Consider the following 26,730-nt stretch of genomic DNA (forward strand, 5'->3'; position numbering starts at 1 on the left):
CACACACACACACAAACCCAGTGGCAGTTCTTGGTGGCAGTAACTGCTCATGGGTGTGACATGCAGAGAATAAAAGCCGACTGTGTGTGCACTGTATACTTATTAGCATTATAGGGAAACACTTTATAATAAGTACACACTATCAGCATTAGTTAAGCATTGATAAATATTGAATTCATCACATATAACGCATGGATACTCATTAGTACGTAGTTTATACACAGCTGTGTTAGCATGTACTGAGGAAAAGTCTCGTTTGTTTGAGGTGGATGCTGATTGGCTGCTTGAGTACAGCAGCTATTTGGATACCGAATAAAACATTTAAAACTGTGTTTATAAACTACATACGAATGAGCATTCATGCGTTATAAATGATGAATTGAATATTTATTAATGCTTAACTCATGCTAATAGTGTGTATTTAATATAAAGTGTTACCTGTTAGGGTACTGTTGTGTGAACATAAGATGCAAAAATGGTGTGTGTGTGTATCGATCAGGATGAGTACAAAACATTGCTGGTTGTGCGCATTAACACACGCGCTAAAAACAATCTCACGACAGGACGAGTGCACAAAAACCCAAATGTGCTTTTGAGCCTCCCTTGAGTTGGACCAGTGTCTGTTATCTTGTGTTCTCTCTGTGCATAAAAAAAAACACAAGTCTCTCTCTTCGAGACAAATGTTGAGAAAGACGCCTCCCAAAAAAATAGCCTCCACGTCACACAAGTCCAACACGTCGCATCGTGAAAATATACTGCAGCCAAGCAGGATAGTTACACTACCTCACTTTCACTGTCAGAGATGATTTTAAGTGCATAAACTTTACATGTTTAATCCAGCTCTGGTGAGTCTAGCGTGTCAGTCTCTGTGTCTTCTGCGTTCTCTATGGAGTCGTCTGTCGTTTGCAGCGGTGCAGCAGAGATCGAGTCTCTGTCCGCCTCTGAATGTGTGTCCTCACCTTCTGCGGCCTCGTCAACGGGTGTGACCAACTCTGTCGTCGAGGCTTCCTCTTTTACCGTCACATCCATCAGTGACTCCTCCTCTTCCTCTTCCTCCTCTGCGATGGAGGCGCCCGGTCTCTGGAGGAGGGAGAGCGTCGCCGGACTGTGGCTGGTGCACGGGTGCAGGTGCGGCGAGTCGGCAGGCGGCAGCAGCGTGAGCGACTCCACGCTGAGGCTGTCCGCGTTGTTGTCGGTGAGGAGGGAGATGGTGGGCTGGGAAGCTGGCGTGAGGCTCGGGGCGAGGGCGTGAGTCGGGAGTGGGGTTGAAGGAGTAGACGAGTAGACTGGAGTTACATCTCCACCTCCTTCTCCACCTGAGGATAATGGCGGCGTGTGGTCCAAAAATGTGCCATCATCTAGTGGAGCGGAGGAGAGGACAGATTGAGGCACAGGTTTACCGTAAGGACAAAAACCTCAAAAGATACATTCTTTTTCTGAATCAATACATTATCAAATGTGAACTAGAATCACACAATACTGTTTATACCTTGTTGTAAATCCATGCTTGTGTTTGATTCTTTGCAGAGGACAGGAAAGCAATGTCTCCTCTATTAAGGCGAGCACAGTGTAGAGAGAGCGAGGCTGACCTGCTGTGCTCCAGGTGGTTACGCTAACACACAGGTTAGCGTAGCTATACACTACCGCTCAAAAGGTTTGGGGTCACCTATACAGTTTTTTTGTGTTTCCCATTAAAAGTCACACTTTTATTCATCAAAAGAGTTGCAAAACAAATAGAAAATATAGTCAAAGAATTAGCAAAACTGTTTTCAAGGTTTTTTTAAAAATCATCCAATAGCCTTCTAACGCGATTAGCAAACACAATGTACCATTAGAACACTGGAGAGATGGTTGCTGGAAAATACACCTATGTACATATTCCATTAAAAAACAGACGTTTGCAGCTAGAATAGTCGTTTACCACATTATGCATAGAGTGCATTTCTGATTCATTGAAAGTTATATTCATTGAAAAAAAAAAGAAAAAAAAAAGTGCTTTTCCTTCAAAAATAAGCCGATTTCTAAGTGACCCAAAACTTTTGAACGGTAGTGTACTTCTGCATTCTGCCTAAATATAGTATTATCCTTAACCACAGTCAGATAATGCCCACCCTTAACCTAACTATAATTTAAATCCTCAGTCTAAAACTTATCCAGTTCCTCAGAACGGAGATTCCGCCTCATTAGGACCAGGTTTTGGTCTCCATGAGGACTACTGGTCCTGACAAGGTCAGTGTTTATGGCAGTACAAGTACACACAGACAAACACGTACCCCGACAACAGACCTATCATCGACTGTCAGACTTGTTAATACATGCTTCAGATGGTGGATGCAAAGATGCAATTAACAAGCATGAAAAAGGTTATGGAGCAGTTTGCAGTGGCTGTGTTAGTGTGTGGTTATAAATAACAGGATATATAGTGTTTAAATATACCAGTATATCATTTTTAGCCAGCGATTTAACAAAGGGAAAAAGTATGGTTTGCTGATAAGTTAGACAACAGATTAAATGAACCATCTTATGCAACTGAAACTAAAAAAAAAACACAAAAACAATTCACTTTCCTGGAATATTGATTCCAGGGAAGTTTCTTCAGAATTTTGCTAAACATTTCACTTCAGGCAAACTTAGAAAGCCCCTCCCCTTTTGCTTTCATTCTTTCTAGAGTAAAGAATAAGGCTGAGCTTGTTTCAAATGTGTCATCGGTGCAGAGGAGAAGCAAGAAGAGTTAGCACAAGAAGGGGCAGCAACAGCACTGATAGTTGTTATCTAACAAGTGTAGTTTGTGAGGAGAACAACAACAATGAAGTGCTGCGTCATTCAGCACTTCAACTTCCATGCACCATGGACTTTTTCCAGTGCACTCATGCACTTCAAGTTATTATAAGCAAAGACAATTTAAAGTGAATATAGTCCTTAAAACAACCCAGTAATTGAGAGTATGTGAAAAGATCTTGCTCCTGTATAACCGAATAAGAGTCAACTCAAATAAATGTTTGTGATGAGATGTTTGACATGCCTTTATGGATCCATTTAAATGTGAGCCAATGTGAGGTTTTAACACGTATCTCTCTCTCTCTTGGTATAAGTTTACTTACTTACTCTTACACATGAGAGGTAAAACAACACAGGCTCTGGTCGTCAGTGGAGTTAACGTGAATCTTCAAACTATGTGTTGTGCACACACAGTATGTCTGTGGCACAAATTCCCTCTATAACCAGTTGAACAGGTGCATATATGTGTGTGTCAGCAATTGCATAGAAAGGAACAGCACAGGTAGACACACAGTGCACACATCTGGGCATATATAAATGCATCTCAACTTGTGAAATTTCACTGCTCTATATGCAAATATCTTCTCAGCAGAGTGGGTGTAGATGGGGATGCAATTGTTGGGTTGATGTAAATTATGCACTTAAGTTTAAAGTCTCACACTCATCTATAAAATAAGTGCTGGGAGATTACGACATAAAAATGACTTTTCCGGAATGCACCAGTGCAAGCCACTGTAATCTCTGCATATAGTTGTATTATAGTGACAGCTAATACTCAGGTGTGTGACTGTGGTATAGTGCTGATAAAACATTGGTGATGTAGCCATAAGTCATTTGTCATTTTCCCCCCAAAAAACTGATTTACTCTCTCCTCGAGAATCTGTGTATTATTATTATTAGAACACACAGATTCTGGACTATGATGCAGTTCCTATCAGAGAAGGAATTTAGTCAGGGCAAAATGCCCTTGACATTTCCAAAATAGCTCTTGAAAATTTGCAGGACGGGAGATTTTAATGCCCCTGAAAAGCAGATGAAGCGAAGGTTTTTGTAGCACACACACATCACAACCCTGTAATCCTACAAAAGTATTTCAGGATTTCAGTTTAGATACATTTAACAGATGCTCGGTAATGATTTCTTGTAGTGATTGTCATGTACTTTCAGAACTATATTACTTTTAGGTAACCCTTTCTTTTACAGTCCCCTACCAGGTATTTACTTGGTAAATTCATTGTAACACAAAAGTGTTACTAGGTAATTACCAATGGTAATAAAAAGTAAATACAATGAAACTATGGCCAAAATACTGGGCATTTACCTGGTAACTATAAAGTAAATTAAAGTGTGTTATTGGGTAATTACCGCTGGTAATAAGAAGGTAGGTACAGTCCCCTAATTACTAGCTATTTATCCAGTAAACATATGGTAACAGAAATGTGTTAATAGGTATTAACCTATAATAAGAAGTTAAAAACAATGAAAACCAATGACCAAAATACTGGGTATTTACCCAGTAAATTATAAAGCGTTATTGGTAATAACTACTGGTGATAAGTAGGTAAATCTACAAGGGTAGATATTATTATTACCAGCTTATAACCCAATAATACACTAACATTTACCATATAGTTACCGGGTAAATACCCCACATGTTGGCAATAGTTTGATTGTATTTACTTTCTTATTACCATTAGCAATTACCTGACACTTATGTAAATTCATTTAGGGGAATTCAATTAGGGGACTGTAAAAGAAAGAGTTACCTACTTTGATTATAATATTCAAACTGAAACGAAGTAATAATCTAATATTGGTCAATGCAATATAACTTTCAGTTTGATTAATTTCAGGTTTAGAATCTATACCGGTATGGTAGCGCAGGTCACATGAAAGTTTATTCTAAATAAGAAACATGGTATTTCACAACATTTTGCCCTGTAAATTATCCAAAATGCGCATGAAATATTTAGGCAAAAAAAGGGCAAAAAAAGGCTAATTTCTAACTCTGATTTCTATAAGAAGGGACTGTAGACGTAACGGAAGTGTTACCTGTGGGGCTTTGAGCGGATATAGTGCTTGCAGTTACAGAGTCACATCTTCCTGTGCTTCCACTACCACTGGAGGGGGGTGAGGGTGACGAGAGGGGCGAGGGACTGTGCTGCGACACACAGTGAGCCACCGCAAAACCTGGGGACATATCGACTACAAATAAATTTGAATAAACATTGACCTCATGAAATAGGAATAGAATTTCACCCAGTGCTGAAAGCTGAACTTTTCTGTTCGTTCTGTTTAGAAACGGCAGTAACCAGAGAGAACGACTTGTCAGGAACTGACTGTAAATTGACACCTATTGATATTCGACATCAAAAAGGGTAAAGTCATTTAAAAGAAGAAAAACTTCAGCAAACACTACAGATCAAATCACAAACCCTTTTCCACTTCCTCTATCAATACTTGGTTTAAAGATAAGGGAAAATTTCTGACTAAGTTTCCTCTAAGACTCATGGTGACAATTCTTAATACAGTAACAGTTACCATGCATTCAATCACTGATCATAATAGTTCTCATAAAATATCCAGTGTGAGTCAATAAGGGGGTCTAAAATTAGCACCAATGCTTTATTGTACTGACTCTTTGGAATTAGACCCCCGGTGATGTGGAAATTACCTGGTACTTTATCCACGGAGGCAAACACCGATCTGCTTGCCGTGGGGTCGTTCGGGGCTCGTCTCGACTGCTCGTAGAATCGGAAAGGCAGGCCACTGGGTGAAGCGTTGGTTGTTTGACCGAAACCTAACACCTCTGTCGCACTGGGCTGCACTGGCAGGTCCAACAGGGCTGCATGTATACACAGAAAGCACAGGGATATACAGAACTTACAATAAGTTAATTAAGGGGGAATGTCACGGTAAGGGACTGATTGGAAAGTGTAATTTGGAGAAAAATAGTGATTAATTCATTACTTTTGTGTGAATAGAGACAACAGAGAAGGACCAGGGACTTAATGGATAAAAGATTTTCTATTTTTTGTCCTTTCATTTACTGGGTTGTGAAGCTTTCTTTTGCATGTGTACCAAGTAGAGCTGAAAAGATTAATCAATTACTAAATTAATCGTCAACTATTCTGATAATCGATAATCGCTTTGAAGCTTTTTTCATTATTCAAACAAGATTTTTGATTGTTTTAGCTTCTTAAATATGAATAATTTCTTTGCTTCTTTGCTCCAAATAACAAAGAAATCATTCAAACTAAATAATTTTTGTTTGTGGACAAAACAAGACATTCAAGAACATCGTAATTTCCAGGTTTGACAAACACTGATCAACGTTTTCTGACATTTCCTGGACCAAACGACTCATCGATTTACTCACCAGCGATCCTCTGCATCTTCATGCGTCGGGCCTGGATGCGACCTTTGGCCAGCCTCTGCTTGGCAATGATGCATCGGATGTGGTCGGCAAAGATGAAGTTGGCCTGCAGGATGGGCAGGGGCTTGGCGTGCGGGTTGGAGCTGGGCTTATGGATGACGATGTTCAACGCTCTGCTGTCGTCCTCTACGCCAGACACCTGCATGTCCTGGTGAGAGAGGCGATAAGGGCAGACAGACATACGTTTTGTTTTTTTTTGCGTTTGAGCAGCGAGTAAGAGACAGACAACGGCAGAGACAAAGTGACAGAAAGAAAAGGAAACAAATAGGAGAAGGAAGAACATGAGATACAGAATGTAAAAAGACATACAGAATATAAAGGAGTAGAAAATAGCTGGGGCAGGAAATTAGCTTAGGAACAATCGTAAACGTAAACATGACATTCATTAATAAAAAAGGTTCAAAACACACAAGAAACATCATGACAACACTCACAATATTGGTTTCACAAAAGATACTAGATTCCTTCTGAATGAAAACATGTTCTCTTACTTGCAAGAGTCCAGCAAACTTGACCACACCCCACCCAAGGCGTTTGGTTTCTGGCTCGACCAGACTCATCTGGTACACGTCCACAGCGAGGAACCTCTGGGCCTGGCCGAAATCTTTACTGACCACCATACAGGCTATGAGGTCACTATTATCTGAGAAACAATGACAGAAATAAATGTAAATGAACTGTTATGTCATTCAGGTCATGGTACGGCTGTTTACTTCAGACCTTAAAAGATCAGAGAGTAATATCACCACATATAATTACAGAATTCAGTTGTCGTATTAGATACTGTATCTGTGTGTTCTAAATAAACTGCTGAGTAATTATACTGTATAATGTACACACTGCTGTTCAAAGGTTTGGGGGCACTTAGAAATGTCCTTATTTTTGAAGGAAAAGCACTTTTTTTTTTCAATTAATATAACATTAAATGAACCAGAAATACATTCTATACTTTGTTAATGTGGTAAACGACTATTGTAGCTGCAAACGTATGTTTTTTAATGGAATATGTACATAGGTATATAGAGGCTCATTTCCAGAAAATCCATCTTGTCAATGTCTTGACTATATTTTCTAATAATTTTGCAACTCTTGATGAATAAAAGTGTGACTTTTAATGGAAAACACAAATGTATAGGTGACCCCAAACTTTTTTGAACGGTAGTGTAGATATGAGAGACACATTCGAAATGACAGAGAAGACACCTTTCTCCCACGTGTCGGGGAGCATGACGATGAAGTGATAAGAAAGAGAACACCCCACACCTCAGCCTTTCACTTCAGTTTACCATGAAATCTGCAAGAGAATCAAACGTAAAAATACGGAAGTGATAACACACCGTTCAGCAACCACTGGTTTTGGTTGAAATATCACGCAAGTGGTTTCAGTAACACCACACTGATGTCCAAAACTGTAATTTAAGTCTTGTTGAGTAATCTGGCTAATTAAACTTTACAACAACGTATTCAAATGGGGTATTCGTTAAAGTCTTTTTGTTTTGGGAAAACACAACTTTCTGTGACAGCTGTTGGAGGTATGAATAACACACATGATTTTTCTCATGAGGTTCATTAACACATTTTAAATGATCAATGTGTTAACCAGGAACTTGACTTTAGACACAGAAAAAGTACCACAGCTAAAAAAAAAAGGCAGCACAGTACTTAGCTCATGGCTAAATATTCATAAAGAGGGAAGTTTCACAGACTGAATCCCCAGACCAGCTAAGGGAAAAAAACCTACCCTCCTACAACTTCTGTGTAACTTCTGCTGACAAAATATGGGGGTGGGTCAGGTGGCCTGGTTTAAAAGGCTTCAAAGTGTGAGACAGGCAAAAGACAACTCGTTGACTATATCAAGTAACATCTTTGGTCAGCTGATCCAGAAAGGAATGTGGAGTCTTTCAAAATTCCTGTAACAGACTTGTCAGATGGTAGACTATAGTTCCAAGTATTAGTCAAGTTTCTTTTAGATTCACTCCTTTTCTCAGAAGACATATATTAACAGTTTATGTTGGAGCAAACAGGAAGAGGACATACAGACACAATGTCTCCATCCTCCTGCTTGTGTCTTGAGGCTGGTTTTTCCAGCTTTCATAATTAATCATCAATCATACTGTAGAATTCACTGCGAATATTATTTATTGTGAAATGTTGTTTTCTTTTAAACAAATCTCCTCTTCTCCTTTTTCCAACCACAGCCAAGCAAGATGTGACTGAAACTATTGAGGACAAGCACAGAACAGGCACCAGACAACAGCGTAATGAGCAGTTGTCAACATCGAGTACACGGCACTCCCTCCATCTAAGTCTTTACTCAAACTGCCACAACGCACAAACCCTTACTTACGGCTGTCAATGAATTGAGCATGTGTGAGAAGGAAGAATCAACCCAGGGCATGTTCAATAGAAATCTGTGATGTAAAATTAATTGCAAGAAAGAAATTAAACTCAAAACTCAAAAGTGAGTTTTTACCACTGTTTTACTCAGCAATCATAATGCAGTTACCACATGTTCAACAGCATCTTTGTAAATTAGTGTCTTTTGAGTCACATGTGTGCAACCAAGGTTAGGTCCCCCCTTGCTTAATAAGTAAACTTTCACAACTGAGGACAATTTCCTGCTGATGGGAATACGACAGTTCACTTCCAGTTGACACAACACACAGGTACACACTGCACCATATGCTTATTGATTCAACACATAGGTTGTGGTGAAACAGGGCCTGATGGGTAGAAAGAGACTTTGTGGTTGGAAGGTTCAAATGTCCCAACCCATGAGGAAAAACCCCTCCCTCTCCCCACAATTACTCTGCAAGAGTGTGTTCTTAGTCAACGACTTTACTTCAATGAAAGTGATAGTGACTCGGTGAAGGAAAAAAAAAGAACACAGAAAAGGAAAGGCAACAAAGACGTCTCTCTAACCACAAATGGGTGAAGTCAAAATGCAAGAATGATCATAGCTCTAACATTACAACAATCACAGTTTCAACCACTGACTGATTTGAGAGACTCTTTTAAAAGGCATTTGGTTTCAAAAGGTATGTTCCCATTTCTCTGACAGGTGATTTCTTCATTTATGGATATCAGAAGATTACCTCAGCCAAGGAGGATATCATCTCGTAGCTGTGTGCCAATATTCATGAAACTTGGTGGGATAGCATGAACGAAGCCAAAGGATCTAAATTAGGTCATCAACACAGTAATTCATTTGCACTTTCTTTGAATCTGTGAGATAGTTATAGCTGTTAATTGCGTGACAAATAGGGTTTGAACAATTCATGTTAATCAGGCAGTAATGGAACTTCAGCACAGTCATCACAGATGTGTCAACTTCACCCACGTCAACGAACACTATTATATTAATAACCCAGTTACAACAAACATGTCATGTGTTGTGCATGTTTCTAAGAAGCGGTTTTCATTGGTACAAGAACGGCTTTAATACATTTGAAATACCAAAGATTAAAAACCTAATGCAGACAAAAACACAAACTTTGTGTGCAGTACTTAAAGTAAAAAATGTTCTTGTGTGTGATTTTCAAAACCACTCATCCTGGTGGTTGAGTCCAACAAACCACCAAATGGTGTAAGATGGAAAGCATCAAAAGGAGAGCAAATTAAGTGTGAAAGAGGAAAAGAAAACAACTAGATTTTCTTTTCTTGCTTCAGAGGACAAGTCAGTATAATTTGGATACTGCATTAGAATTTGTGGTGAACCTCACTTTCCTTCTGAGTTATTCTGCTAATTCGAATCAACTATTTTAAGAAAGAGGAAGTGGACTCCTTTCATATAAGGAATAAGAGGGGTGAACTTCCTGCCTGTTCTTGAACACTCATGGTCACCACTTCATCTAAGGCTAAATATAATAACCCAACCCAGAAACTAATCAGACAACACTATGGCTACTTATTTAATTGTTTTTTTTAATTTATTAGTCAGAACAATTAAGCTAAAACACGACTTCTAATGATTATTATTCCTGTGAGATTTGTGATAAAAGTGTCCCTAAACACTTAGGCACAGCTTTACGAAAAACATTTTTGTCGTCACACTAATTGCAGACAGCGTTGCTCTACAACATTCTTTTTATGGTTTAAGAGGAACGTAAATATGCACGATACACACACAAAGGTAATGTGCACTACATTTAACAACTTTTATAAAAGCCTGTGTTTAAATGTACACCCTGATGGTTCATTCAACACCTTTTCCATTTTAAAAGTCACTATATTCTCAAATAAGTACAAAAAAACAGTCCTGTACAGGAATTTGTCAGAACCTAATGTTCAGGTTCTTATCCATTGGTCAGTGTTGTCAGGCAGGCATCTGATTGGTCCCAAATTTATTCTGTGAATCATCTCGACAACCAGTGAACAAATATAGGAAGGACTGTAGGAGAAGGGATGCAGACCAAAAACGAGTTCCATGTGCGGTTAATGCTGATAATAAGACCCTGCTCAGACCTGGAATTATTTAGTTTTTCAAGTTTGAACAATTCTTCCTGGAAGCAACCTGGTAAATGATGGGATCTGGCAAAGTCAAAGGAGGTGCAACAAGGATGCATTGAGTTCATTGATTTGTAGTCCTATTAAAGGCTGTCTGCTTGCAATCAGATCACTGATGATGGATGTAAAAACCAGGTCTGAAGGGGCCGAAATATTCAGAGCAATGGTAGATAACGACACTCCCAACCAAAACTGATTACATCATGTATAAACTACAAGATGTACAAAGTTCAGTCAGTACCAACCCTCCTGTTCACATGAATGTGCTGTGTTGTACAAGTGAGATTATGTTAGACAGCACTAACCGCATGCGAGTTTCCATAGCATCCACACACGTGTACATTAAGATGTTGTTGAGGGTGTCACACTGTGTGTGGGAAGCTGTGCATATAAAAGCATCTCATTTCAATGCTGTTGTGGTCGATGGTGCTTGCATGTGCACGCTGTACAGACTAATTCTATGCCTGTTTTGCACTAAGAGCATGTGCGAGTGAGAGAATGGGGAAAGGGCCAGAATAACTTAAACTTTGCAGATCTTATGTCTTTGTTTTTAAACATAATCTCCACCTTTATGTTGTCCTCACACTATTTCTCTCTGAAGTCTCTTTCAGAAAAGTAAATCAGTGTAAGCTTATTTTTTGACCACATAAAAAGACTTCCACTGTACATCTGTGTCTATACATGCATGAATGTGTGTGTGTGTGTCTTACTGAGGTCTAAGACATCATCTGTTTTGATGAGGTCTTCAGGTCTGGTCAGAGGAAGCTGCGTCTCAGGTTCTCCCTGAAGCTGAAGCGACAGTGACCGCAACATGAAGAACACACGGATTGCCTGTGAAAAAATTGGAGAAGTTAAAACACATGCACACACACACAAGCATGCAGACATGTGATATTGAAGATATGAAGTTTCCTGTCTAACAGTTACAATAAACCACTTAAAATAAAAAAAACAAAAAACAGAATGCATTCCAAAATATTATGACCACATGATCTTTATGTGAGCTTTATTTCAGACTTCAACGCTTAACATTTGCTTATGTTTCAAATTCTCTTTTTGGCAACCAAATACTGTGACTGTGAATGAATTAAAGAAGTAACAGAGGACAACAGTTTCGGACATGGATTATGGACTGTGATGAAGTGTGAGTGGACGCACCCTGCGTGTCTTCTCTACGTCCCCGCATGGCAGCCTCTTGACAAAATCGATGCCAGTCAAAGGCGTGCCGGTGGGTGGTAGCAGTACTGAGGCGTCCATCATTAGATACTCGACGTTGAGAGGTTTACTCTGCGACACAAACACAAATATGATTGCAGAGCACACACACACCTGGGCACAGCAGCCATATACCATCAACAAAAATGTCAAAGCTGAGGTTCATCAGGCTACATGTTTAAAAAGCAGAATGACTTACCATCATGCTCCTGTATTCATCTTCAAACATGTCCAGGAAGATCTCCTCTCCCTGTGATAACATAACAAATGGGAAGCAAATACAAATACATTACAAATAAACAAAATAATGACATTCCACTCCATTATTCATAAAGTTATCACAGATTAGAGAGTGTTTGTGTGTAAAATCCCACTAGGAAATGAAATCATTATAAAAAAGGTGATGTAATAGAACATTGTAGCTCTTTTAAATTAACATTATTACCCAATTTTGGTTCACAAATACTCAGACATTAGCATAATGATTAATCTCATGCGTGCAGACCAAGCACTTGGATTGAGAGCCTCCCAGTGTAACAGTCAGTGTCTTTTATGCTGCACACAACAGACCAGAGATTAGCTGGACAGCATACTGACTGACTCCATAAAGACTCTGCCAAACTTAGGTCCTCCACCTGATTAGAACTGATATCTAAGGACACTCAAAGAGAAACAGAAAGCCGCAACTGAACCCTAAGCATTTTCATTATGTGACCAATGGCGTTGTATAGTACAGGAATCTAAACTGGAAACACTTTCAGTTCTACCCATTATATTTTCCGGCAAATGGTTTCATTTATAATAAATACTGGTTCATGTTAACGGGTGAATATCAGTGCATATTATTGTTGACGCTCACCTTGTAGAATCGCCGCAGTAAATGCAGACTTTCTTCTCTTGCACCCTTGAGGAACAAACATAAAATTAAAAACAAAATACGTCAGACAAGATAACAAATTATGTTGTATACATTTATTTGAAAGCACCTTCTAAAGTTGTATAACACGTGACCAAATCTATGAAGCATTATTCATGTATTAATATTGAGTAAGGGAGAGTTTGAAGTTATCAAACTGTTAATTCAACATTAGCACATAATAATTCTTGAGTAATGAGTTAGAACTTGAAGAAAATTGATTGTTATGGCTGTTTCTGTGATTGTGTGTAATACATGCATGTTATGTGATGTAGTTGTTTTGTATGGTCTGTACCTCCAGGCAGGCCAGGTGAACATCTTTGATTATACAGTGGTTTCCAGACAGCACGGACTGCTTTAACAAAAGGCAGCTCAACTCCAATGTGGCAAGACGCACCCTACCGTCTATACAAAGGAACAACATTGGTAAGTAATGAGAACAAATACTTTTAGTTCCATAGTGGCTTTGCTTTTGTACGTCTCTGTGTGTTACCTGGCTGCGCAGCGTGGCTCATAACTCTGATTAGTCTCTCTACGAGCACCAGGCTGTAGGAGCTCCTCTCCTGGTCAGGGACTGGAAGCTGCAGCCGCTCCAGAAGATCGAGGTTTATACCTGCAGAACACATGGAAGATGTTGCATGTTGCAAAGAGAATAAAATGTCACCGTCTAAACTGAGCCACTTAAACCACAAAAAATTAACACATTATGAATGGAAATAAAGACAACCTTTGCTGTGTGAGACAGCATACAGCAGGCAAAGGACAAACAGGGCATGATAGTCATCATTGGTGCAGTCAAGGGCACTGTACACCATGTCCAAGAATGGTCTGCAAACAGAGAGAAAAAAAACAAACATCAACAATCCACACTCTTTGCATGGAACACCAGTTCAGCATGTTCAACATGTTCAGCACGCACATACCTGCTCCTCTGTGCACGTGTGCGAGTGGCTGCGGCCGTCTTCTCTTCATCGGTGATGTTCTGCTCCGTCAACTCAGACACCTTACACTTCTCCATGACCACCATCTCGATCTCTGTGCACACAAATATACACACACACTTAGTACTTAGTGGCATAACATTAGGTAGCCTAGTGTCAAGATTGTTCGGTTTATTTTTTATACATATTTACATTCACATCACACATGCGCAACATGAGCAAATGTCACAACTGTGCTCATGATTATTGTGAACAGTCTAAAGTGCTTCCTTCCCACCCTTCACTAAGTACGAGTGACGAAATAGATTGCACTGATGTGCCGATCATTCAATCAGTGTCTGACTATTAGAGAGAAAAGTTGATCTTCAATGCTTAGCAGTTTATTAAGCGAACACTTAAAAATTAACCATCTCGCCTTCACAATTCCCTTTTTAATTGATCAGATGACAATGGTAGGTGTAATTTTTTCAATCAATGAAACTATATGTTCTCATGTAGCTCATGATGTAGTCAGAAACTCTTCTGTGAATGTCCAATATGTTGCTTTGTGTAACGTATCCTCTATGCATAAACAGTCTAATAGGAAGGAATCAATTCAGAGTGAAATTACCACATTTCACCTACACACACACGCACACAGACCTGGCCATGGATATGAACATAAACGCATGCACACAGAACAAGAGTGAGAGACAGGCGGAAAGGTGAGGAGCACAGGATGGATGGTGTGTCACCGTGGAAAAGGACAGTCGGCTGCCATGAAGGTTGAGGTGGCCATGGTAACCGTGGGGGAAATTAAAAGGTACTAACATGGAATGCAGCAAATCATCTCAAAACTAGTCAAGGAGGAATTTTGTATTAAATCTGCTTTTTCTTTGCAGTTGAAGTTTTTGTTTTAACAGAGTTTGATGCTCTCTTTTCTGTTTGGAGACGAGGGCAGCTGCTGTGGTGGTTTGTTGGGTAACCACGATGCATCATGGGAGACGGTGTCTGATTGATGGCAAAGAAACACTCACAAACACACTCCTGTACTGCTGTGTCCGAGGACACACACACTCACCTTCCGCCGTCTCCCCACTCGCTCTGTTTCCCTTAGAACTCCCACCTCCTCCTCCTACTCCCTCTGTACCTTTTCCCTTCTCCCTCTCCCGACCTGCATCCCTCTCTCCTCTGACACTGTCATCCCAGTTCTCCTCTCCTCCAAGTCCACCACTTCCTCCCCCTCCCCCAGCCCTTTCTTCATCCTCCTCTTCGCCCAAATTCTTGTAGTTTGGCCTCTTCTGGGTTTTCTTGCGGCCACGGTGGCGGGACAGCTCCAAGGAGCGCTCCAAAGACTCTATGGGCTTAGTGAACCGACGCACCCCTCCTCCACTGGCCTGAACAGGAAGACAAGGACACAGAGGAAATAGATAAGAGATGATATCTGAAAAGTAAAATCAGCTTATCACAAAATTCATCAAATAATTTTTTATTGTGTGATTTCTTAGATATTTTTGGTTGAGATAGAGCTGAGGAAACTTTGTTTGCTGCTTGGCGTTCCCATCTGCAGTGGAAGTACAGTAATAACCCTGAACCATACTGCACAATTTGGGCTTAATAATAGAAGAATTGATGGTTAAACAATCCGTAGAAAAATAGATAGTATGAGGGGTGTCATTTGTTAGAAATTGGTCGCCTATGCATTCAATAGTAACCGTCCTGTTCCCAGAAAGTTTCATCACTGCTAGATTTCACTAGTAGATGAGCAGGCGTAAAAAACACACACATGACCACGCCTGAGAAACGTATACACACACACATACACACACACAAAAAAACCTTGTAAACGGATGTGCCTATAGCTTCTTGTATTTGTGCCTTACACACTATCGTGCACTATCGTCAAAGTTGAGGTCAATTCCGCAGTGCAAGGCCATACTGGAACCTGACACACTTCGCACTTGGCCCTCATTATGTGAAACAAAAATATAGATCACACACATACAACCACACGCAGGAAACAGCTGCTATATCATAAAATGCTGAGCAAAGACTTGCAGTAAAACTCAGTAAAGAAACGATTACTTTGATGATTGAGTAACCTTCATTTCCTCTTTTAATTGTGAGGAATAATCACTTACTGTATACTGCTTAATGTCTTCATTAGTTAACTGCTACAACTCTATATGTATTGCATTCACAGAAATAATCTTAATAGGACTGCGACTAAAAACACAACGTGGCTGTCAGACATTAAAATGTGTTTCAACAGTCTGTAGTTCTGTTTAAGTCAGTCCTATTTTTTTTTTTGAATATTGCCCTTAAGCCGAATAATGCTAATAGCCTGAGTGGCTTATTGCAATAGAATAATAATTGGCAGCACACTTCTATGTCATCTCTCTGTGTCACTGCGTATGTTTCAGCAGACCTGTACTACAGCTGCTGCTGAAAACAGTGTTTGTGTCGTCAGGCAAAAACCACAGACTAGTATCGGTGTGTGTGTTGCACCTGTGAGCTGACTATGTTCTGGTAAACCGCTCACACACTCTGAACTGATGCTGAGAAATTAATGGAGGTCAGGGAACATGTGAGACGAACCATAAACGCGCACACACACGCACACACTCACGGCAAAGTAGAAATAAATGAAAACAACTTTAGCCTGCTCACGTTATGCACCTGTAACTGGTGCATTTGCAAGAGATAGATAGATAGATAGAGAGGGAGAGATAGAGAAAGAAAGAGAGAGACAGAAAGAAAGAAAGAAAGAAAGAAAGAGAGACAAACTTCTTCCAGGAAAGAGATCAGCGGTAGGTGAGCCAGCTCAGTGTTCCACCATGTGACCTAATTTCCTGCCACATCACAGACAAACAGGAAGTACCATTTTGACCACCTGCACAGAAGTAGCGCCCCTGCCTTTTCTGTTTCATCTACCAAAAAAAAAGAAAAAAAAAAAAAAAAGATATCAAACAATAACAAAACAGTAGTTCTATCGGATGTGGCAAACACAACCCAGAAAGAATGCACTCAACTTATTATTATTATCCAAGAAGACATCTCCAGTAAGAGACAGAGGCGTGTTTTTTGTTAAATGTGAAATTGTGCAGAAATTAATATGAGTTAAGTCAGAAACACAGGTATTTACAGAGAAAACATAAATAGCGAGCGAGCACACGCTAATTATGGTCTGACTACTACTGTTGTGATTTCTTACAAAATCCATGGGTTTAGCACTCAAACGCACATGCACAAACTTGTTATTTGACTTAGTGAGAACACCTCATAAACATAATGCATTCCCTAGCCCATAACCCCAACCCTACCCCAATTCTAACCCTAACACCAGGTATTGGTATTGGTATATATATATATATAAAAAAGCACTTTAAATGTGTGAGGCCCAGACAATATGTCCCCAAAGACATAGGTTTATATGGTTTTATACAGGTTTGTTTAAAAGACTTGCACTGACTTCCATTCCATTCATATGAACAGCCCACACAAAGCCTTACCCCTAACCGTAACCATGACCAGTTCATGACTAACCCTAACTTGAACCTAGTCATAGTTCCCTTTTTCATTAGGACTAGATTTTTGGTCTCCATGAAGACTACTGGTCCTGAAAAGGTCCTCAAGAGATATACATTTCACGTGTATACACACACACAGACACGCACACAGTCACACACACACACACACACACACAGAATAACCACAAGGATTCTCAGAAACGCTCACTACCTCAAGCACACCCACCTGGCTTTACAAACAGTCGAAAAAAAAATTAAGAAGTGGGGGAAGGGTGATGAGGGAGAGAAAATGAATCACAGGAAAAAAGAGAATTTGAAAAAAGACTGGTGAGGGGACTATGATGGGGAAGGTTAGGGGACAGAAGAGGGAGATACAAAGAAGACAGGGAAACAACATCATACACAGTGAGGGACTGTGTGTGTATGTGTGTGTGTGTTAGTATTTTACCATGTTCTTGTGTGTGCTTTGTATGTCTGTCTGTGGGACGAAGACAGACAGGTCCCCATTCAGAATGACATCAGCGAGGGCGCTGACCAGTGGCTTATAATGGATGATCAGAAACACCTGAAAAGCACCAAGCGATACTTTTATTAAACCTATGTAACAGAAATTCATTTAAAACTGAAATGATATGTGAAACAAATACATGTCAAAGTCAATTCTGTTAGAAAATACATTTTTAACAATGTCATCATTCAGTGTGTGAACTATTTGTGTGTTGCTTACTTGCGACAGCAGGTAAAGAGACACCTGTGGGTTGATTTTTCTCTCCTCGGACTGAAAAATAGAAGCACATGAAGCACTTTCATTGAGTAAAATGCATTCTGAGTGGAGAGAGTGAGGAAAGATTGATGAGGAAAGAAACCAACTATGGTTTGGTGTTGATGGTTGGAGCTGAATAACTGCTATCACCTACACTATCTTTAAGTGCTGACATTCTCCATAGCATATAGCCATGTTTAAAGGTGCCGTATGTAAGAATGTGGCCAAAAACGGTTACTACATTCAAATTCAAAATACCGAGGTCTTTTAGGTTTCGTTTTCTGACGTAACTGGCAACCCGTGGTTGGTCGGCAGCTGAGACTCTACTGACTGCAATGATTGGTAGATGGCGGTAGGTGGTGCTTCATGCCAAAACATGATTTTAAAACATAAACATTTGCAGTCCGCAAAAGATTTTTTTTTATGCAAATATTTTGGCTGTACTGTTGTTGTTGGTGAGTTCAGTTTGTTATATGAATATTATTTTTGAGTCTCTGTGACATATTAGGAGGATTTTATGGCCAGTTGCTTTAGATTTATAACATAATGCACCTAAGAAACTTTCTGATCCGCTCAAGCAATACGCTTTATTATACGATGACTTGTGTAATTTCACAAATGGATACATTATATTCAAAATTCAGCTCGTCAACCCCATTTCATTTATCAAAGGATGATCAGGTGTAAATCCGGATTAGGTAGCATACGCAGGTTTCATGAATCACACGTGAGACTTGCGTTGCGTACAATATTTACAATGAATCTGCACCAGTTTTTACGCTTTTCATAAATGAGGGCCAATCCTGAGATTTGTTTTCGACATTTAACAGACTACATCATTTATTGAGTAACTGCAAGAGTAAATGACGTACTATGACATTAATCATTGCGCTGAGTTACAATTTAGCAAAAAATATACTGGCAAAATCCAATGAAACTATTTTATAACCAATCATTTCTTAAGAGATAGAAAAAAAAAAGCTTCGGCCAGGATAGATGCTTTATACTTTGACTTGATCAGCGCATAGCATGCATGTAAGGAAAACATACCGTCTCGGGACTGACCAAAGAGTACACGTAGAGGGGCAGGAACAGACGATTGAGGAGGTGGTCTGTCAACACGTCATTAAGAAATTCACAGTTGATGATGAGGATGTCATTCAGGTAGTGCAGGTGGTCAAGGTGCTCTGCTACCAGGTCACTTAACTTTCCCCTGTTCCTATGTCTGGAGAGGGAGAGGGAGGTGAGCACCTGGATAATAACAACGTTCACACTGAGAGGTCACAGTGAGAAAATTACACTTGGAAACAAAAAGAAAGATTTACGACACTCACTCTTCGTCTGTCTGCACACACTTGTCCAGTTCGATGACATGGCTGCCAATAAACCACACCAGGTTGCTGAAATAAGGGACTGCTGTCTTATCTCGGATATAGTGCAGCATGTGCTGGTTGTCCACTGGAGAGAGAACACATGTTGTTACCAAGGAACACATGCATGCATGCACGCACACACACAAGTAATTGTTGATTATCCAACCATAACAATTAAATGGGATTTAAAGAAAACAAATACCAAAGAAATTAAGAGATTAAAAAAATAAAAAAAAACAAAAAACATATGAAGTACAGGAACTGAGTCAGCCAATCGATTATTTTGATGCAAAGTAAAGGGAGGTCCCATGTGGAAGAAAGCAGTTTGATTCGTGGGGTGTAATTAGACGAGTAAACTTTTAGAATCAAACTTCACATCACAAGTCACAACAGCCAATACGTTTGCATGAAAAGCGATCTATAGACCCGAGAAAGACCTGAGCCAGATTTGCATGGTCATAACTGCTGAGACAAGTAATGAATGAACAAATGAGTGAATCAATTACATCATAGAAGGAAACAAAGCAACACATTGCGACAGAGTAACTGTGTCATTCAAACTTTGCCCATTAGTGGGTGAAGTAAGAAAACAATGCAGGAGATACTGGCTCCATAACCACAGTGACCACAGTGACTATCAAACCCATCACAAGTACCATGTGGAGGCTCTGATGAAATTAAATCTGTGCAACAGTGATCCCAAGAAAAACCAAATTAAAAAGACATGCATGCAAGGTTTTTCCTGAGTGTTCATATATGTAAGCGGGTGATTAAGAATGGTCTAAAAGAAGAATTGCAAATTCATACCAGTACATTTATGACAAACACACCATTATATATAAATAGGGCTGGGTATCAGCAAACAGATATGTGATACCAGATGCAAACTCATTTTAAAACCAAATTTTGCAGTAACTTAATATTTGGAGGAATCCAAATCAATCCATAATGACAATTCTCACAATAAAATCAGCTAACACTGACATGACAACAATATGTAAAACAAATCATGTTTTAACAATACCCAGCCCTAAGATAAACACTTAATGAATGGAACCAACTTACATGAAACTGGAGTTAGGCAGATGGGGCGCGTAGAGGGAGGAGGGAGGGGGAGGAGGAGGAGGAGGGAGACAAGAAGAGGAAGAGTAGGAGTGGTTTTTGAAGAGGAGGGAGGGGGGGGGAAACAGACACAGGGTTAATGTAAGTAAGGGGGTGGCTGGCTGTGTGAGGTGGGGAGGATCCTGCAGTTATCTGAACAAATAAACAGCAAACAATAGCATACCTGGAAAGGCAAAATTAATGTCACCTTGATACGTTTTACTTTAGCACTAAAATGACTTTTTGCTGTGTTTTATCATCATGATACACAAACAAAATGGTTATGAATGACATCTAAACAAAAGCTGGTGTACAAGTAACATAATTGGAGTTAGAAATATCAACACAGTGTGGATGAGTAGAAAGCATCAGTAATGGGTTAATTTGTGAATTATTAAGCCAAAATATACAATTGTTCCATTTACAGGTTGACCAATAAGGGTTTTTCTGTGCCAATCCTTAGAAATCAGTACAGTGAATGGCAGTAAAACTGTATGATGCCTATATATGGATATGTTCCTTCATTTGATAGAATACAGTTTTATTATTACAAATAATACACAAAACATAAACAAACACATATCCACCTTAATCCTGTGGGTGTAACAGAGTTAATAAAGTGGCTTCATATGCTGGTGTATACAAGCTGTGGTCAAGTCGTTTTGGTATAAAAGTAACACCAAAAAACAGAAAAGGTATCATGGCCCACAGGAATAAGGTGGATTGAACATAATTTATAGAGCGATGTATTTTAAATAAGAGTAATGTAAAATACATGAAACATAATCCAAACAATTCATTACCTGAGGCTAGAGTACTATTTATACATGTACATTCCATATAATTGCTTCATGATTATAGACTTGTATTTCTATTATAGATGAAATCAGTTGTGCCATCCACAATGATATCACTGTTGGAAGTTACAAGAGTCAAGACAATGGACAACGTAATCAAAAAAAGTTGCACTGTACAAAAATGTTACATGCAGAACAAGTTATACTACAAATAAAGAACCAGACACAAAGCCACAGTCAATAATGAGGCAATGTAATGTTACGTAACAGGGAAGCGTAATGTACAAGAGAAGAACAAAGCACCACCCATCCGCAACTGGAGTGACAGCTTTTTGCTCTGAGGCTGTGAGGAGCTCAGAGAAACGGCGGGGAGGAGAGGCAGAGGCTGACACGGCACAGCACAGCACACAAGTGTTAGCTCATTTACAGATCAATATGGGCTCAATGAATCTGTGATGCTGAACTCTGTCATTACAAAGTAAAAGCAAGAATAACAGCACATGGAGTGTAGCTAATTTGTTAGTATAAAAAAAGACATACTAATAGTGCAGATGCATGTAATTGTGAGCATATTCAATGCTGGCTGAATATCCTTGAAGTACACATAAAACAAATGTGAGGGCAAATGTTTGAATGAATGTGCCGAAAGTAGGCATAAGAAAGGATTATTTAACTTCATCATATCCTATTATTAGCTCATTATATCTTATATGTCTTAACTTATCATGTCATGAGAAACGTGTAAAATAAGGGACATAAATAATAAAAACACTTGTGTTTAAAATAAACATTGGCCAATTTTAACTGGAAATATTACAACAAAGCATCCGTTCATCAGCAATTTAAGCTGAGAGTTGGAGGTTTACAGTGAGTGCGGAAGACCTGATGTCTGGGGATTCCACTTGAAAAGGCCGCTACCTTATGAAAGATGACACAAAACACAGCATACATAAATGTGGCTGGCTTAAAAGTCTTATGTCTCCTCGTGTTTCTTTGAATATTGAATAGACCCATTGAAAACGTAAGAAATGGGTAAAATTATGCCTTAGAAGGAATCAGTTGGGACTAAATTAAAGTTTTGGGGTGTTGTTCGGCTAATAGATTGGAGTTTAATAACTAACAAAAGGCCAAGACATTACCTGTTAGTCATGCTCATGCACCAGAAGTAGCAGCAAGAGGAGAGAAAGGGTACAAGAGGAGGTGGCAAGCAGTCCCTGCATCCAGTGTGTGTGTGTGTATGTGGCTACTACGTGTGCATGCATGTTCCTTGCACTCACCTTTGTACACGTTGAGCGTGATGGTGCGGACGGCGATGCGGACCATGCTTTCTGGGTGGTTGAAAAACTTAATGGCCTCGGTGTACAGGGCAAAGTCATTAGTGTGCTGTGTGTGGGAGACGGAGAGAGAGGGAGGGTTCCAGTGAGAGCAAGGCATGACATTGCACTGCCAGGCTCAGACATCAAATGACAACAGAGAGAGAAATACTAAATATATTTGTAACACTGGGTTTAACAGGTGTTAAAGAATTAGCATTAAGTACTATATTCAAATGTTGTTACCTTATGGAACAACTCAAATTCAAGTTAATTGGTTATGTGGATAAGTGAGCATGCTGCTAACATGCAAAATGTGTATGCCATTCATGTATATAGGTTAAAAAATTAATTAGTATAAAGTTTAAGAACACACAGTAATTTTGGATGTTGGTCTTCTGGGCCCATTCTGACAGCATGACATTCAGCAAGGATAAAGCTACAAACAATCTACCAATACACTGCATCAGCATGTACAGTATTAACACAACCTCATGCTGCAGTTAGTACTCGAAGGACCAAGTGACATCTTCCATTTATCTCTCTCTCTGTGTGTCAGTGTCTGTTTCTCGACCCAAAACTTCCTCAGTGACTGTAACCTCCACATCAGTGAATCAACAGTCCCTCAGAGGTCACAATAAATGAAGAAATCTGAAACTGAAACCGAACCCAGAGTTTAAACACTAGCTATGTTCCCACTAGATCTGACAGAAACTGAGGAGTCAATTTAGCAACTATCTAATGGCGCCCTCTGGTGGAAATCTACCTATAAATCATCAAAGTCTAAATATCATAATTAATAAATGAAGAGATAAGTGTGAGACTTATTAAGAGTGATTCAGTTTTAGTTCAGCTGATAAAAAAAAAGATGTTATAACTTCATAACATAACATGAGATTTGATATCTACGCAGCTGGGTCTGGTTTGAGCCTCAGGGGTAAAACTACCATCAACAGTACACCAATAACTTTGCCCAGCACACACAGACCAGTGAAGGGACTACAGATACTGCTGAAACATAATTTGAGAATATTCACATTCTTCAGTAGTCTTTGGTAATACCATCCATTACAACCCATTAAACATCTACTCACACTCACATACACTTCGTATGACTGATGTATGATCATACCATAGGATAAACTAAACAGGCCAGTCTTCAACATTACTGTAAACAATTAAAACATTTCCTCACATAAGGGTACATTTTAGTTGTTCAGTTAAGTTACTCGTTTGCCTGTTGTCTCCACAGGAAGCTGGTGTTTTGACACAGGAAATGTGCAAAACTGAAGACCAATAAATACCAGCAGTCTGATAACTTCAAACAAAGGTTGACTTGCAAAAAAAAATGCAAAGACAGATAAACATCTAGATTCCTCGAGACAAATTTACCTGGCTCTAGGTTATGTAACACAACAATTTACAGGAAATTATTACGTACAGCTGTAGGAGAACATGAGTATTAATGTTGCGTAGAGACGGCCTCTTCAGACCATTTTGTGGTTTTACTAATCTGTTCCATCAATGACTCTCTTGCTTCTAAGCATATCTTCCTTCCTTTGTGTTTGTCCCTCACAGAGAGCCCGTGATAAGGGTTGTTGTCAGTAAACTATAGCTCTTTTGCCTCTTTCTTCCCTCTGAAACCCCAATGGCCTTACCTCATTATAGAAGAAGTGCACGGTGTGGTTGTTGAGTTTAAGTGACAGAGTCTTGAGGAAGGAGATGTAATAAGCCATGATCTCCTCATCTGAGAAGTCAAACTTGTGAACAATGATGGAGTTCACGTGGTTGTTTGACAAGAGGTAATCTGAGGGGAGGAGAAATGGAAGGTAAGAGAGAAGAGAACGGAAGAGAAGAGAAATAACCTAATCCAGACAATTCACACAGAACATATTAAAGCAGAGACAGATGGTTGTAGAACGCCGCAAATCTGAAACATTAAAGCTTTGCTGCTTAAATTTTACTCTGCCGAAAGGAAGGTATTCTCTGTACAGTGAAGATTGCTCCAGCTAAGACATTACCACAGCTGTTACTTCTTTAATATCACACCAGTTTTCTAAATGCAAACTTGGCCTAGTTTATACAAGATAAATGACAGTGTAGCTGAGTCATCTTTTACATAGCAACAACATTAGGTGCGGATCTTATAATAATGTACAGTATAAGGTACATGTATTAATTTCATCATTCAGTTTTCAATCATGTAAAACCAAATACTTACATAAAGATGTTTCATGACTAATGTTCTCAAACAGTATGTTGAGGGTCTGGAGGAGTTGGACACAGACATAACGTCCTGATTTCTGGCGCAGGATGTTCAGGAAGAAAGCAAACATGTTCTTCTCCAGGAAGAAGCTGAACACAAACACAAACATACAGGATTCATCATGACTTGATCTAATATGTATTATTAGTTAAAATACACATGTATATCCTTTGAGTCCCACATTTGAACCCTTACTTGTATATCTCTAAATTACAAGACAAGACACGCACCATATCTGCACAATTGCCATGAGCAAACTATTTGCATCTTATTCCTCATTATGTTTTACCATTTTAAAAGGCAAGAACACTTTAATTCCTTTTACCATAGAAGGATGGACGACGTTCCATTAAGGATGAATCTCAGTTCAGCGCTTTAAAAAAACTGCAATTGTACCAAATTATTGAACTAAAAATTTAGCAACCATCCATTGCTACTGCAGCAAGATTATCTGTGGATTCTCTAAAAGCCATTTCCTGTTTTACATTTCAAAGCCAGAGGTGGATACTTCTGATCAGAAACAAAGCACTGTGGTCACATGGGATTATGACAAAAAAGCTTGGATTAATATTTTTAATTTTTCTCCTGAAAATGGCATGTGAACTGAAGCATTCTACAGGAATGAATGCTCTGGAATCTTCAGAAGTGGGACTCTGATCTGGTCCTTAAGTTTAAAACAGAGAAGGATTTAAATTCCAGATTGGCTGATCAAACATGATCTAAGATGATCACTCTTCCATGTCTATGGAAAGGCGCATTCAAATATAATGCATTATTATTATTATTATTATTATTGTTAAGTTACTTCTTAGAGCAGTGGTAGATCATAATATCAATCATGCAATATAAAAGACTCACTCAAACACAGAGCTGTCATTCTGGTCCCCCCAGATGAGGATCTCTGTAATGGAGCGGATGGTCTCCACCAATAGGTTTCGGTTGTGGTCTGTCACAGTGGTGTTTTTGGTCAGGACATGGTACATATACCTGATGAAGAAAGATGGTAAGAAAGCAGTAAATATATAACTCCCTTTAATAGGTGAACTTGCACATATTTGCATTTAGACTCTTAGACAAAAGATTGTGATTGCGATCGAGACATTATGTGTCACCACCAACATTATGTGTCACCACCAACAAAGATCAGATTAATAAATCAACTAAAAGGACAATGACAGCATTTGCTATGATAATACTGTGATATATACACATTTTCACAACTGTAAATTAAAATAGACAAAAAAGACAGAACAATATGTCACACAAATGTAGCCTCTAATCTTGAGTCAATTGTTCATTCCCTGTTTGTGTAGTGAAATACTGTTACTTTGCCTACGGGGTATCAGAACTCAGTAGGCGTGTGCTCATCGACCTCTCTCTTGCAACCTTTGCTATATACACCTGTTACTTTTATTACGATGAACAGAGACGTTTTCAGATTGGATTTTCAGTGAAAAGCTAACAAAAACGAGCTAGCTAGCGGAGTATATCAAATTAATCAAGCAGAATACGGACAACACAGACACAGTGGTCGCAGCTGTGATGTATCATAACTATTAAATGGCTGCTGGTGATTTCGCTGTTGTTAACTGGGCTAACGTTAACGCTGACATGGGTTATCAACCAGTTATCACAGAGGCTAGCGTTAGCGTATCTGATGCTAGTTACTCACTTTAGATGGTCCAAGGAGTGAATGTTTTTCGTTTTCCCCTGCCCTCCAACCCAGCTCCGTGAGCGGCCGAACATGGTTAATGTTGTCAAGGGGCTAATGTTTATGCCAAAGCGCGTGTAGTCGCTCAGGTTAGTGTCCGCAACT

At 39.3% G+C, this 26,730-nt stretch overlaps 1 protein-coding gene across 2 annotated transcripts; it reads right to left on the bottom strand.

The window, feature by feature from the left end:
• Positions 1-368: 368 nt before the first annotated feature.
• On the bottom strand, positions 369-26,715 carry clec16a (C-type lectin domain containing 16A). 2 transcript variants are annotated; one of them, XM_083897075.1, is made up of 23 exons: positions 26,587-26,715; positions 25,773-25,901; positions 24,870-25,003; positions 24,307-24,455; positions 22,613-22,718; positions 19,399-19,522; positions 19,130-19,289; positions 18,029-18,079; positions 17,750-17,866; positions 14,922-15,168; positions 13,775-13,886; positions 13,579-13,679; positions 13,345-13,464; positions 13,147-13,256; positions 12,795-12,839; positions 12,135-12,185; positions 11,879-12,007; positions 11,431-11,551; positions 6,706-6,857; positions 6,158-6,362; positions 5,453-5,623; positions 4,831-4,968; positions 369-1,358 (listed from the first exon to the last, which is right to left on the bottom strand). In XM_083897075.1, exons 1-23 carry the CDS (start codon positions 26,658-26,660, stop codon positions 832-834), a joined length of 3,273 nt encoding a protein of 1,090 aa, XP_083753201.1. In that variant the 5' UTR covers positions 26,661-26,715; the 3' UTR covers positions 369-831. The 2 variants fall into 2 exon arrangements, with proteins under 2 accessions (XP_083753201.1, XP_083753200.1); XM_083897074.1 differs by having other exon boundaries at positions 19,115-19,289.
• Positions 26,716-26,730: the final 15 nt, after the last annotated feature.

Source organism: Microchirus variegatus (assembly GCF_963457635.1).
Source record: "Microchirus variegatus genome assembly, chromosome: 10".
NCBI lineage: Eukaryota > Metazoa > Chordata > Actinopteri > Pleuronectiformes > Soleidae > Microchirus > Microchirus variegatus.